Source organism: Archocentrus centrarchus, chromosome 1, assembly GCF_007364275.1.
Source record: "Archocentrus centrarchus isolate MPI-CPG fArcCen1 chromosome 1, fArcCen1, whole genome shotgun sequence".
Lineage (NCBI taxonomy): Eukaryota > Metazoa > Chordata > Actinopteri > Cichliformes > Cichlidae > Archocentrus > Archocentrus centrarchus.
The window spans coordinates 32989374-33004325 of record NC_044346.1 but is presented as its reverse complement, the minus strand read 5'-3'; the positions used below and the strand labels follow the sequence as shown (position 1 = coordinate 33004325).

General features: G+C 41.2%; 1 protein-coding gene across 3 annotated transcripts in view; it reads right to left on the bottom strand.

Moving 5' to 3' along the window:
- Positions 1-949: 949 nt before the first annotated feature.
- The window catches only part of myh11a (myosin, heavy chain 11a, smooth muscle), a 37262-nt gene continuing 23259 nt past the window's right edge, over positions 950-14952 (bottom strand). For 2 of the 3 annotated variants that reach the window (XM_030726263.1, XM_030726112.1), the window contains 30 exons: positions 14707-14859; positions 14456-14629; positions 14134-14307; positions 13900-14014; positions 11946-12139; positions 10758-10879; positions 10597-10666; positions 10322-10482; positions 9956-10064; positions 9676-9807; positions 9342-9548; positions 9075-9212; positions 8856-8979; positions 8565-8736; positions 8184-8396; positions 7887-8031; positions 7578-7784; positions 7339-7443; positions 7063-7215; positions 6620-6868; positions 6229-6441; positions 5886-6098; positions 5616-5777; positions 5051-5179; positions 4882-4970; positions 4665-4788; positions 4383-4591; positions 4148-4256; positions 3844-4016; positions 950-1904 (listed from right to left, as the gene is read on the bottom strand). In XM_030726263.1, the coding sequence (XP_030582123.1) occupies positions 1775-1904; positions 3844-4016; positions 4148-4256; positions 4383-4591; positions 4665-4788; positions 4882-4970; positions 5051-5179; positions 5616-5777; positions 5886-6098; positions 6229-6441; positions 6620-6868; positions 7063-7215; positions 7339-7443; positions 7578-7784; positions 7887-8031; positions 8184-8396; positions 8565-8736; positions 8856-8979; positions 9075-9212; positions 9342-9548; positions 9676-9807; positions 9956-10064; positions 10322-10482; positions 10597-10666; positions 10758-10879; positions 11946-12139; positions 13900-14014; positions 14134-14307; positions 14456-14629; positions 14707-14859 (4668 nt within the window). In that variant the 3' untranslated portion in view covers positions 950-1774. Of the gene's footprint in view, positions 1905-2377; positions 2411-3843; positions 4017-4147; positions 4257-4382; positions 4592-4664; positions 4789-4881; positions 4971-5050; positions 5180-5615; positions 5778-5885; positions 6099-6228; positions 6442-6619; positions 6869-7062; positions 7216-7338; positions 7444-7577; positions 7785-7886; positions 8032-8183; positions 8397-8564; positions 8737-8855; positions 8980-9074; positions 9213-9341; positions 9549-9675; positions 9808-9955; positions 10065-10321; positions 10483-10596; positions 10667-10757; positions 10880-11945; positions 12140-13899; positions 14015-14133; positions 14308-14455; positions 14630-14706; positions 14860-14952 lie in introns of all 3 variants that reach the window. The other variant, XM_030726192.1, reaches the window with a different exon arrangement.

Here is a 14952-nt window from a genome sequence, read left to right as displayed (position 1 = left end):
TCTTGAAGACTCTTCTCCAGCATTTTAGGGAAGTGATATTGGGAATTGGAGTGATTTTAATGTGACAGCTATGGTTTTCCCTGAAAAGTTTCTGGTGAAACTGATCTTGTCACTACTGCCATCCAGCAGCTCATTAAGCAAATATTAAAGTTGCATATCTAAATATTATCTTTCTACCGTAGTTATCACTGTATGCTGCACTGTAGCCTGTGTGTGGGAATTAACTTGTAATATCTGAGAACTGGAGGTCCTGCTCCTGTTTGCGGGACAGCTTAAAGGGGACCTATTATGCTTATTTCATAACCTTATATTCTTGGAATCTACCAGAGCAGCACTGAAGGACACACAGTTTAAAATAATTTATCTTATGCCGGACCTTGTTGCACCCCCTGAGTTCATCCACTGCCTGAAACAAGTTGTAGCTCCCCTCCATTTAGGCCAGCTTTCTTCTAATGGCTGCTCCCTCCTAAACAGAAGGTTTGAACCTGCCTGAGATTATATTATTAGTGATATTCTCTCCCATTAACATCATACAGAGGCAAGAGTAGAAAAAAAAAATAGACTTTAGGGCAGTCTGAAGCCTGAACTTTTGACTCTCGGGGACTAGAACATATGCTGACCTCGTATTTCATCCATCATTCCAACAGTGTGACAGAAAGTGAAGAAAAGCATAACTGGTCCCCTTTAATCTTCCTTGGACTAAAATGAGCTACTTCTGTTTGTAATCCTCATAATCACTGTGTACTGGCTGTTTGTGTGTAGGACGCCTGCAGCTGCTTCTGTATGCTGACTTTAAACTGTTTGTGCCTGAGGTACTATGCCCAACTTTTGTCCTGCTGGTTTGCAGTTGTTTTTTTTGTCTTTGTTTTTCTACTAAACTGAGCAGATGTGAATGAGTTACTGACCAAGACAGAAATATTAAAAGGAGAAAGTAAAAAAAAAAAAAACATTTTTCTTTTTTAAAGCTCTTTATTTCTTGTGCAGGTGGTTCAACAGGTAATAGATACAAAAGGTGTCATGTAAACATTTGTTGAATACATAAAAAAAATTATAAAATGAGGGACTCTTAAAAAAAGATATTGAAATGAAGGTCTCAGTGTTGATATCTGACTCAATTTTCTGGTTACAGTAACCCAAAACCTTGTCTGACCTCAAAAAAAAAAAAAGTATCTAAATATATTCGGGCACATGAGAGGCACACATAATGACTGAAGCTAAATATCTTTTTTTTTTTTTTTTTGGGGTGGGGGTGGGTATACAACAGCACTGACTGAAAGCAGACTGGGTGTTGATATATCTATGCATCCAATCTGAACCCCTACAGTGGTGCTCCGAAAACAACAACAGCAGTCACAGGCAACAGGACGACAATAACTGATAATGGTTCCACATCTGTAGATTTACATGTCATTGCTTTAAGTACTAAGTGGGTGTTAATTAGAGGCACCTATGTTTGTGTCAGTGCAGTACAAAAACAGTGAAAATTAAAAAAAAAAAAAAAACAAAACTTAAAAGAACAGCAAATCACACAAAAGGATAACCACCAAATAGACCGCACCACATTCATCTCATGTCCTGATTGTTTTTGTGTCAAGGAAAGGTGCTCTGAAACAAGACGAGAGCTCAGTACACTACTGGAAATGGGAGGAAAAATATATTTTGAAGTGATATGAAGAACTAGATAGCATAACAGGCTTTTGAAGTAATTCTCTTTTTTAAGTGGCAGGCTTTTGCCCTGAACAGTATTTCTCATATATGGTTATTTAACATCCCCTTAGTCAGCGGACTTTGTCCCATTGAAGTCGCTTTGGGAGTCGGCGTCCTCCTCTGAGGCATCCTCCACCACCCTTCGGCCTCCGCCTATGCGCCGAGACGCGCTGCTAAAGGAGGGCTCATTTCCACGCCTAGAATAGGACAGAGATGTACACAAGACACAAACACAAAGAAACATTGCCACAGTGAGGGGATGCAACAGTTTCTGTGCTGGTTAAGCTTTGTTTGCAAACTAGTTGGGTGTTGCACACTGCAAGGAGCATTGATGAAATACAGAATGTACAGGTTGTGCTTTGGATACGGGTAAAGCACGCCGGCTATCTTTGTAACTCATTTTAACTCCTTGGTCGGGAAAATGAGTTTGGTTTATGGCAGTTAAACCAAGCACTGAGGAAAAATATGACCCCAGGAAATGGGTATAATGAAAACCGAATAGTGCAACATGACTTAGGACTCAGAATTTTTCAGTTCAATCTCTGATAGCCACATTTCCCTCAGTTAGGCTCAGTGAAAGAAATGAGAGCATTAAGGGTGTGCGTGGGGAATGAAAAGTTATGGTATGTTAATGAGAAGTGGTGATGGGGTAACTTAGGCGCAGAGATACCTGCTGTGTTACTCCTTGGGTTCAGGATTGCCTCTGGAACAAAGATGGACATGATTGTTTTGCTTCTGCTCAGCAAATTTAGCAAAAATGTGAATACTTCAAGTGTTTGTTTACATCCCTCTGAAGAGGACTGAGGAGACTATGCTCTGTAGAACTGAAATGTAGGTTAACTGAGAGCAGTTAAAATGAATACATTTGCTTTAACCTGTTTGATAAATGTGTAAACTGTTAATGCACAAAAAAGGATGCTTTGCAAATAATTTAAAGCCTATTTGAAAATAGCAGCAAAGACAACATATGGATTTTTAAAGATACAATTATTTTGAATTTGATGCCACAAACATATCAGAAATATGTTTGCCACTCTTTAGTTTCTTCTTTTAACTGTTTGAGATTGAAGGAGTATACTACGGAGGAAGTTCAGCATCTCCAGGCTTTCTTTGTGTTAACTGGTTATATAAAACCTAGATAACGGGCATCACGACAGCGAAATTAATTTTATTAATCGAAAATTACTGGCAATAAATAGCCTATAGATCTAACTGATACATTTTCTAATCTGAGCTCTACTACCTGCAATTCCTGTAGTGTAAAAGAGACTTGGCAACATTGTGACCGAGCAAAAAAACATTTACATGTTTTCTGCATTATCAACTCAGCATATGGAAATTCCAGTGATCACAAAATGCTGTAACTTTACAGCTGGGCTTCATTCAGTGGTTTTAGTAAGGTCTGAAAATGTATTCCTTTAGCAGAGAATCTATACTGCACTTAAAGCACACTATAAATAAGAGAATTAGTGAAAACATGCTGCTCCCAGCTGATTTTAAACCAAAACTTTAAACATAACCTGCTCCCAACCAGGTTATGTGTTAAAGCTTAAGTTACCACAGAGATCCAGACACTTTGTGAAAACTCAATTTAAGCTCAACATATAGTTGATCAGTTGCTCAGTTTTTCTAAGACAAGTATTTTCTGGTTTCTTGCTTGACATCCAATTTTTTTTCAGTATTGATTTTCAAGTCTTGTTTACAAAATTTCTGGCTCTTTTAATTACATTATCCCTAAATTTACATTAACATCGTTAATCCTTTATTAATCCTTAGTCATGTTATTTAACCTAAATAGTTTTTGCACCTGATGTTTTAGCACCTCAAACATTTCCGGTCCTTTGCTGCCTCTGTCCCAACTTTTTAGAAACATATTGGTGGCATCAAATTTTAAAAAGAGAAATATTAAAAAAAAACAAAAACATATGATATTTTGTATTTGTAGTATTTTCAGTTAAACTGACTTGCAAACCATTACATTCATTTTACACAGCATCCCAGCCTCCTGCGGCATTGTCTGTGTCCTGTTGTACTGCAGCATCATAGAAATTAAAGGTGTACAAAGTGCCAAAAAACATTCCACCTGTCCCAATAATAAATAGAGGAACAGAACGACTCTTTGGTGTTTTGTCATACCTGAGTTTGCTCTTGAGAGAGTTCACCTCGCGGCTCATGGCATCATTGGCCTCAGTGGCTTCATCCAGCTCCCGCTGCAGCTTCCTGCGGGCTGCTGTAGCGCGCTGAGACTCCTCCTCCGATTCCTCCAGCTGCCGCTTCAGCTGCTTCATGCGAGTGTTCGACTTTTCCGCCTGGTGAGTGAACACAGGATTTATGCTAACTTAGTATTGATCTCTGAATCTCTAACAAACCTTTCCTGCTATTGAACTGCATTGATTTTCTTGTCTGTACTCAGAAACATGTTAGTAATTAGTGGCTTTACCTGGTCTTTGTACTGCTCTGCCTGTTTTCTTTCGTCTTCCACCTGCATTATCAGGTCCTTGAGCTTCTTGTCTTTCTGGCGCATACTCTTGGCAGTTGCCTGCTTATCCCTGAGACAAGATGGACAAGAGTTAAGAGCGAATGAGTACGAGTACAACTGAAACCACCAGAAGACTTCTTTTCTTTTTTTATATATCAGACATACTGTATGTTCTTCGTGATTATGTGTCCCTGACCTGTTCTCTTGCTCCAACTGTTCCTCCAGCTGTGCCACTTTAGCTTCCAAGGCAGAGATGGAGGACTTGAACTTGGACTTGACCTGGTTTTCCATCTCCTGGAGCTTGGCCTTCAGCTCCTTGTTCTGGCGGTCCAACTGCTGCCGAGCGCTCTCGTTCTTCTGGGAGGTGGTGCGCTCCGTCTGCAGTTCGTTGTTCAGCTGATCCACCTGTGAGGCAAAGAGAGGGATGAGCCCTCTGCAGTGTGCACTTCATGAATCATAGCTGCTACAGTCTTGTCACCTGTTGCGTGCTTTTCCTCAGCCTGTCATTGAGGATCTCCATGTTGCTTTGCTCCTCCTCCAGCTCCTCTTCTAGCTGGGCGATCTTAGCTTCCAGGCGACGCTTTTCATCTGTCAAGGCTGACCTGAGCACAGAGACCATGGCAGAGAATGTCATCTTTTATATTCCTTTACTGTTCACTTCATAGGCAAAGCAACAGCATGAACTCTCCACCTACTTTCCGGAGGCGTTGCTTGCCAGCTCATCGGACAGTTCATCTCTTTCAGCTTCTGCCTGCTTGCGTGCTCTCTCAGCTGCAGCCAGTTCCTACAAACAAAGATACATTCATTATTTCGAACCTCTGCTTCCAGAGAAGTTGTTGCTTTGTTGGGAATCTACAGCCTTACCTCCTGTAGCTGCATGAGCTCAGCCTCCAGACTCTTGGCCTTCTTCTCGCTCTCTTTTGCGGTGGCCAGAACCTCCTCTCGAGCAGCACGGGCATCTTCCAGCTCCCTCTGGTAGTCCTTCATCTGGGCCTGGAGAGATGAGGAGGAACAGAGACAGAGATAAGGCATCATAAATGATTTAAGTATATTTACAGTACTTGAGGCAAATGATCTGATGACAAGTGCTTCTCCAAAACATCTTCATTTTTTTGTGCTTTGACATTTCCCCCTTAAAGTCATAATTACCAGTCAAAACTTGGGAATTTTCACTTAGAAAGATACATGATAATATGCATTTCATTTTTTCATCTACACGTTTGATTTAAACAAACTGCAAGTTGTATATTTGTGTTTGTTCCCATGTAACCCCCCCTCTTTAAGACTTTTTTTTAAACATAAACCTTGAAAATAACACATGCTTTAGAGAAAGCATGCATCTAAAAAAATTCTAGTTAAAACTAAAAGATCCATACAGTATTTATATAAATTCTTCTGTCCTGAATTTATTCAGTGTCTTCACTCTCACCTGGAGCTTGCGGAGTTGCTTGATGGCCTCATCCCGTCCCTTGTTGGCTGTCTCAATCTGTCCCTCCAGATCTTTCATGTCCATCTCCAACTTCTTCTTGGCTGCTGCGGCTGTGGCCCTCTGTTTACGTTCATCTTCCAATTCTGTCTCCAACTCACGGACCTGCAGTCAGTGCGGATCATTGCAACGATTACTGATGCAGCTGGAATGGCATTCCTTGATATTAAATCATTCATAATGAGAATAAAGGTTTTTTTTGTTCTACTTTACCTGCTTGATCAGCTGCCTCTTCTTCTCCTCTCCCATCTCATCTCTTCCCTGGAGGTCTCTCTCGAACTGGGCCTTCAGAGCCTGCATGTTGACCTCTAGACGCAACTTGGCATCCTCAGCCGCCTGCAGTTCGTCCTCTAGCTCCTCCAGCTGCGTCTTCATCTCCTCCACCTGGGCCTCGAGGCCTCGCTTGGACTTCTCCAATTCGTGGACCTTCCATCAATATATTTCACATTAATTGGAAATCTCTAGACATTGTAAACATTGTATTACTGAACTAGATTAGACTTTAAGCCTGAAGATCTACTGATATTTAATGACTGAATGATGCTCCAACACTAACATTTTTTCCCACATCATCCTTGGAGCTGATCAGGTCCTCCATTTCCATTCTAAGGGCCTTGTTGGCCCTCTCCAGCTCCTCTCTGGCATCCTGGGCCTCATCCAGAGCCTTTGCCAGGGACAGAGCCTTGGTCTCCTTCTCTCTGGCCTCAGCTTCGGCACGGTCTCTCTCCTCTGCATATTTACTGGAGATACTCTTTTCTTCAGCCAGCATCTGGAGGTCAGACAGACAAATAACTATGAATTTAATTAATTTGTTTTACTTTCAAAATGTATATAATGAATCTATCTTTGGAAAGTCACAAACTTGACTTCAATTAACTGTGAAGTTCTAAAAAGGTACTAAATCCCATGAATGCCATTTAAAAGCCTGTTTTTCTGATTTAGCAGACCTGGTCAAACTTCTTCTGCTTCTTCTCCAGGTTTGAAACGTTCTGCCTCTGGTTGTCCAGGTCCATCAGCGTGTCTTCCAGCTCTTGCTGCAGACGGTTTTTGGTCTTCTCCATCTTGTCATATGCTGAGGCCTTCTCCTCATACTGAGTGTTGGCTGCCTCCAAATCTCTCTGCAGACGCTTCTTTCCTTCCTCAAGCAGCTCAATGTTGCTTGACATTTCATCCAGCTTCTTCTTTGCATCTGATAGCTGGACACAAATCAAAACTAGGTTATGTCACAGATCATAAAAGAGGACTCTTACTTGGTACAAGATGCTTTTTATGACCGCCACTTAGGCCCTGCTTAAGGTAAAACTTTACTGAAATCTCCCTCCAATATCTACATTGTTCTCCCTCCAGCTTCTCATAATGTCTTCTTTAACATCAGAGTTTGGCCTCTGACCTGGACATTGAGAGTGGACACGTGTCTCTCCACGTTCCTCTTTGCCTCCATCTCCTCTTCAAGCTGCTCCTGTAGGCTGTTCTTGTCGTCTTCCACTTGCCGCAGCTTTGTGGAGAACTGCAGTTTCTGACGTGTCTCCTCAGCCAGCAGCTCCTGTTAAAGCACACCAGTTCAGTGGTCAGTGCTTTAATTCTAATATTTAATAAATATCATCATCACAGCAAAGACTAACTGTGTTATTATTACAACATGTTTCAACACTAAAAGTCTGGTTACCTGAGAGTCTTGGAGTTGGGAAGTAAGACTGGCCACATCTTTGCTCAGTTTGATGTTCTTGCCCTCTGCTTCATTCAATAGGTTTGTCACACTCTCCAGTTCAACCTGTACAGAAATAAATATGATGTATTTGGTCCTTTTTTTTTTTTTTTTTTTAAAGTAAATTTTTGAGGCATTCTTTTTATGATTCCAATTTCTTTCCAGGTAGAGTGCTAAAGTAACTAGTAAAAGTGATTTACAGTGATCTTGGAGCAGCGTTCTGCCAGCTCAGCCTTCTGCTTTTCACTGTCGTTGAAACGGGACTGCAGATCTGCCACCTGACCTTCTAGCTTCTTCCTCTTGTGCTCCCCGTCTTGCTTGGCCTGGGACAGTGAGCGCACCTCCATAGTTAGCTCTGATGTTTCCTTTTCCAGAGCTTGTTTAGCTTTCTCCAGGTTTGACTTCACCTGAGCAGAGGAAAGAAAGGGAGTCATCAACATACAATTCAAACAAATAAGCTAAATCACAGGTGGGTATTAAGAACATTTAATAAATTAATATGGTCTTACTCGTTTTGCCTGCTCCAGCTGCTCACTGAGCTCCTCAACCGCCTGGGTGTGCTTCTGTCTCATCTCCTGTATCTGAGCCTCATGGGTCCGGTTCTCCTCCTCAATGGCTCTCTTCAGCTGGGTCACTTCATGCTCACGTTTGGCTCTGTGGACAGACACATGAACATTTTTAAGTACATAAAATATGTATGTTTGACCATATTTTGTAAGCTGTCTTTTGTTGTGAAAGAACTGCACCTTTATTAAGATAGCCTCATCATGTAAACACTTAGTATGTAAAAACTTTGTATGGATAACCTTAGTTCTTGCTGTGTGGCAGTGGTGTCCAGAGTGTCCTCTAGCTCAGACTTGAGGGCCTCCAGCTCCTCCCCGAGGTCCCGTTTGATCTTCTCTGCCTTGTTCCTGGCAGCCCGCTCAGAGTCAAGGTCCTCCTGAAGGTCGGAGATGTGCCCCTCCAGCTCTCTGATCTTCTTCAGAGCATTGTTTTTCTGGGCAATCTCATCTTCCAACCTGTGAGAGTGAAAAGTGCATTAACGACTAAAACTATTAATGCTGATAGGAAGTTGTGCTATTTTACAATAATAAACAGATCTGTAGTTGGTGCTCTTTAGTAGTTACTCTTATGAACATGAATAGTTTAACAATAACACCACATCAAAGTTACCAGTCTGACTTTACCTGGCCAAGGCGTTCTGTAACTCCTCCTCCTTCTTTGCAAGCTGAGCTTTGAGGTCAGCAATCTGGGCCTGCAGGTCAGCTATTTGCTCCTGTAGGTCATTTGACTCTGCCTCCAATTTACGCTTAGCCTTATCCAACTCCTGCCGGGTCTTTTCTTCTTTCTTTAAGCGGACTAGTACAAGAGATTTAACACTCAATAATCTATATCAGAAATCTATGCTTTTTTTTCCCCCTCAAATTATGAGTATAGTTCCAAATGTGTTTTTTGAGGAGCATATACAAGATGATTACCTTCCAATTCAGATATCATGGACTCGTGTTTATTTTTGAGCTTGGTGAGATTCTTAGATTTCTCCTCTTCCTCTGCCAGGTTAGCACTGAAATCTGCAACTCTCTCCTCCAGCAGCTTCCGCTCCTACAAAACATCACAAAGCCGGTCATATATTTTGCTTCCCAAGTGACTCACTGATATTAAAATGTCTATGAAAAATCTTGATTTTCAATACTTACCTTCAGCAGCTTATTGTTCTGGTCCTCCATTACGAGAATATCATCCTCCAGCTTTTTGATCTTTCCCTCACAGGTAACCTTCTCAAGTTGTAGTTTTTGACGGGCGTCTTCCTCTTCTTCTAAATGTTCCTCCAGTTCCTACATATAAAAACTGAACCCTCAGTTTCTCCAGCACTTTTATAACACTGTGAAAGCATAGATAGCTAAGCAACAACTGAAACTAAAAAGTAATCTAGAAATAACAAAGCATGAAATGGAGACGTTAACCTGCATCTGCTGTTGCATCTTCTTCTTTTCCACTAGCAGTGACTGAGAACGTTCCTCCTCTTCATCGAGCCTCGCCTCCATCTCATGGAGGATTTCCTCCAACTCCTGCTTCTTAGCTGCCAGGCGGACCCTCATCTCCTCAGCCTCAGCATACAGCTCTGTCTCTGCCTGAAGCTGCTCCTGCAGTGCGTTTCTCTCCTCCATAATCTGGAGTACACAGGCAGACATTATAAGCAGACTCTTAGTAATTGGAAATTTTTCTAAATCAACACTGAAAAGATTAATCAAAAGAAAGCAAAACAAGGTTTTTACTACTGCAGATTTCATCTTTTACCTGTGTATGTTTCAAGGCGATTTCTTTTAGCTCTGACTCAAACTTTGTAGCAACTTCTTTGGCTTTCTGCAGCTCTTCTTCCTTGAGACTCATCTCCTCCTCTTGTCGGGTCACTTGCAAGAGAGGCTTAACCTGCAGTTCAGGAGGGTCATTTTAAAGATGGGAAAAAGGTCGGTGTTTGTAACCTCTAAAATAGTTCTGTAGTATCTGGGAAGTTTATTTCCATGGATGCATTGTGATATTGTTGCATTAATATGTGTATGTATATTGATTAGCTGACCTTTGTGAAAAGTCTCCACCACTGCCAGTTCCTGAGTTTGAGGTAGGCAGCACAGTTCCTCTGGATCACTTTCATAGCTGTCAGCTGCTGCTGTCTCTTGGCAAATGCCCTTCAAAAAGTGAAAGCAAGAAAACCATGATACGTTGCATGATATATAGAGCAAAGTGCATAGTTTCCTAATTTACAGAGACAAAATAGCAACAAATAAAGAGCTATAAAAAATTAAAGCTATGAAATCCTCCTCCTACTGTGACATTTGTCCAAAATTGTCTGGATGTGCTGAAATTGTGAGGAGTTACAGTGCAATACAAGCAGCAAAATTTATCAGGGGGTGAAACATATGTGAGGAGGCTTTTAGATTCATACTTTCTGGCCAGGAATCCTCTAGCTTGGGCCTGGAAAGCGATAATGATCACAGTGATCTTCAAATCTCTCTCCTCCTCTAGTTGAGCAAGCACTCCTGTGCGGAAGAAGATTTTACTCTGTCCAATCCTGTACAGGTTGGGGTCCAAGTCCAGATGCTTGATCTACATAGATAGATAAGTGAAAAAGATGACATGTTGACTGCTCACACAGCAAAGACAACCTTGGTGGGTGTCACCTTTAATGAATATGGATGACAATCTTGAACTCGTGCTCACCATGAGGCAGCAGGCTTGTTTGCCATCCATGAAACCTTTGGGAATAGCATTAGCAGCCAAGATCTCATAACTTTAAGAAAACAGATGTTATATTTAATATGGTGACAGACATATTGCAAATTTGGCTGAAACAGGATGCACACAGCGGTAGCTAGACTCACCGCTGTCTGAACTCCTGGAAGACGATTCGGTTGGGGAAACCTTGTCGACAGATTCTGATTCCTTCCAGCACACCGTTACACCTCAGCTGCTCCAGGACCAGGTGAGCATCCAGCTTCCCTGCCTGTGTAGAGAAGGGTTTTATTATCACATTAGAGTTTTCAAACTAAATACATACAGTAATGGTGACTGGTTAGTGGCAAATTCATTATATGCATGTTGTGTTACTTTTTTCAGGACTTCAGAAATACAGATCCAAAAAAAAAAAAAGAAGTCTCAGCCAATTCATCCCAGGGTCAGACTGTGCAACGCTCAGAGAAACTGCAAAAAAACCCCAGGAGTTACATTTCAGGCCCTACAGGCCTCAGTTCGCATATTAAATGTTGATGGCAGTACAACAGAAAAAGACTGAACAAGTATGGCTTCATTGGAAGAGTTGAGAAAAGCCTCTTCTCACTCAAAAGAATATGGCAGCACAGCTTAGGTTTGCAGAGTTGCATCTGAACAAACTACAACACTTCTGGACCAATGCCCTTTGGACAGATGAAACTAAAGTGGAGGTGTTTGGCCATAATGCACAGGACCACATTTGGTAAAACCAAACGTAGCATATCAGCACAAACGCCTCATACCAACTGTTCAGCATGGTAATGGAGGGGTGATGATTTGGGCACCTTTCAGTCATTTTGTCATCCATGAACTCCTCAGTACAGCAAAGTATTCAAATGTGAGCCCATCTGTCTGACAGCTAAAGCTCTTCTGAAATTGAGCCATGCGACAGGACAATGATCCCAAGCACATCAGCAAATCTACAACAGAATGGCTGAAAAAGAAAAGAATCAAGGTGTTTCAATGGCCCAGTCAAAGTCCAGATGTTAATCCAGCTGAAATGCTGTGATGGGATCTTAAGAGAGCCGTGCATAAACAAATGTCCACAAACCTCAATGAACTGAAGCAACATTGTAATGAAGAGTGGGCCAAAATTGCTCCGCAACAAGAGACAGTGTCATACATTAAACGATTACTTCAAGTTATCACTGTTAAAGGAGGTTCTACAAGCTATTGAATCATGGGGCATACTTGGTTCTTCACAGGACTGCAGTACTTTGAAATTTTACTAAATTTTACTGTTCAGATAGCTTCATCAACTACAATTCCTTATTTTTCTAATTTAATTTTTGCATCTTTACCCTCTTCTCGTGGTTCGGGATGATGCATCTGACAAAGTTGGGCTGGGTGTTGTGCAGCGTGGTCATGAGCTTTGCCAAAGACTCCTTGTAGAGCTGCCCCACTGTGCGGAACATTCCCTTCTTGGTCTTTGAGGCGCTCGGCATGGAGGTATCGGACATCTTAGCTAATGTGTCAAGGCCAACCACTCTGTCCGCTGAAAAACACAAAACAATGCGTACAATCAGCTGGTGTTATAATGTCTATTTGAATTTTAAGACTCTGTATGTACATCTTGTGTGGGAAAAATGTAGATGAAAGCAGGTGAAACATATGTGTTGCTTTCAGTTAATTTATTTCATTGTCTACAGGTCAGATTTGTAGGAGGGTGACAGCTGCTCTTTCAGTGTTTTTCAGGTAAAGCTGGGCATAAACTGAAAATCTAACGTGTCCCATCTAAAACAAGATCAATGTGAAAAAATCACGGTGATATCTTTGGTTGTGGTTCCAAAATAGCTGGACAGTGACAGAGGTTCAAAGTTTTATTTTTTAACTCGCCCACTGACAGGTGGAGGGAGGTTATGTTTTCATCCCTGTTTGTTTGCTTGTCTGTCTGTCTGTTAGCAATATAACTCAAAGTTTTGAACCAAAATTAATTAAACTTTGTGGAAATTTTCCTTAGGTGCCCAAGAACATATGATTTAATTCCCAAGATCAAAGGTCAAGGTCACCAAAAACTTAAAAAAAAAAAAAAAAAATCCTTCTGTCATCATTGGTGAAATGTAAAATTTCATACCTAAGTGAAGTTTTTTTTAGAAGATGCTATTACAGTACATAAACTGAATAAAATATATCCAGAATATATGTGTCAGTATCTGTTTATGTGGATCTAATTTTTTAAATAAAAATGTAAAATTATATTTTACAGTTTTTAAAAGCCAATAAAATACATTTCTACTCTTTGTGATCTAGTAATTTATGATGGAATATGACACCGTTGGCTGGTATCTATTGCAGTGTAGTATTAGCCCATAGAAAATGTTTGGGTGGGGGAGGTATGTGTTCTGCTGAGTGCCCTTCTAGTTTTCACCTTTATTTAATCAGGACATGAAACCATATGAAAAAGAATCTGCTTTTTGAAGAAGGGCCGGCCTGAAGAAAGTCCTTCCAAATATGAAGGTAAAACACAGAGAAAATAATATCTTATATGATGTGATGTGTCCTACAGCTGATCTTTCGTAGTACGATATCACCCCAATAGAGCACTTCGCTCTCAGACTGCTGGCTTACGTGTGGTTCCAGGATACTGCATAGAATGGGAGGCAGAGCCTTCAGCTTTCAGGCCCCTCTTCTGCAGAACCAGCTGCTAATTTGGACTCGGGAGACAGACACCCTCTCTGTTTTGAAGACTAGGCTTAGAACTTTCCTTTATGATAAAGATTATAGTTAGGGCTGGATCAGGTGAGACTCTGTTTATACCCCACTCTGATTTAATCATTAGTTATTATTAATCTCTGGCTCTCTTCCACAGCATGCCTTTTGTCCTGTCTCTCTTCCCTCAGCTTCAACCGGTCACAGGAGTTGACTGCCCCTCCCTGAGCCTGGTTCTGCTGGAGGTTTCTTCCTGTTAAAAGGGAGTTTTTCCTTCCCACTGTCACCAAGTGCTTGCTCATAGGGGGTCATTTTGACTGTTGGATTTTCTCTGTAATTATTGTAGGGTCTTCACCCTACAACTGTTTGTTGTGATTTGACGCTATATAAATAAAAATGAATTGAACTGAATCTTGCCACTGAGTAGCATGGAAACAAACAGTGGAGAAATAACATCCAGGTGTTATAACCCATGATTCATTAGGTAATATCACTGTACAGTTTACAAGCATTAAACTTGATGATTTACCCATGTTTATTAGATCTTTGTTTCAAAATGTGGCTTACAATACACTTATGCAGGTTTTAAAATTGCATGCATCTCACCATCTTTCCAGAGTTCTTGCACAAACTGGCTGGAGGAATTGGAGAGCAGTGATGTGACGTTGTCGTTCAGGGGATCCATGTTCTTTGTTAGCCAGGCCGTGGCATTATAGTCTACCTAAAAAAAAGCAAGACAATAAACTTATGTGAGCTTTCATAAGAATGAAAGATGATTAATGTCCTCCAGTGAAGATAAGTATCAGAACTTTTATCTTATACGCCTCCCCTAATACTCACCTTCCCAGCATAATGAAGGATAGAGAACTCTGTTTTGTCTTTAAGCTGCTTAGGTTTGGCGAATTTTATGTGGTTCCCCTGTGTGTTCAAGAGCTTCTCCACAAAGGAGATATCTGTGGCTTTGGGAAACCAGCATTCTTCATCCAGCAGGGCAAGGATGCCTGGAGGGTTGTTCTGCAGAGAATGTATGATTATGTTTGACCAAATATAACACATATCACACAACAAAGATTATCTTGTGCTAGATAATAGAACTTAACTGGCTTAACCTTCATGTGCAGTGGATGTAACTGAAATTTTTGTATTTATTATGAATACTTACCGGCCTCTCAATGAGCTCGATGCAGGGCTGGAGGTCAAGGCCAAAGTCAATGAAGTTCCACTCGATGCCCTCCCTCTGGTACTCCTCTTGCTCCAGGATGAACATTGTGTGGTTGAAAAGCTGCTGTAGCTTTTCATTGGTGTAGTTGATGCACAGCTGCTCAAAGGAGTTGTCCTGTAAGAGCCAGAACAGAGAGCTGAAGACACACATCACATCCACTATCTTTCCAACTCCTCTGTGATCATCTATACCTCAAAGATCTCAAAGCCGGCAATGTCGAGGATTCCCAGGAAGGAGGCTCCCTGGCGTTTGGTCTTGTCCAGGGCTTTGTTAACCCGGCCCAGGATCCAGCGGAACAGTCGCTCATATATAGCCTTGGCCAACGCTTCAATAGCAAAGTCAGCCTAACAGATACACATGCACAGAAAAATACAGACCAGACTTAAACTGAATCGGAGCTGCGAGAAACATTCTTTAAATTCAGATTTTGTACAGTT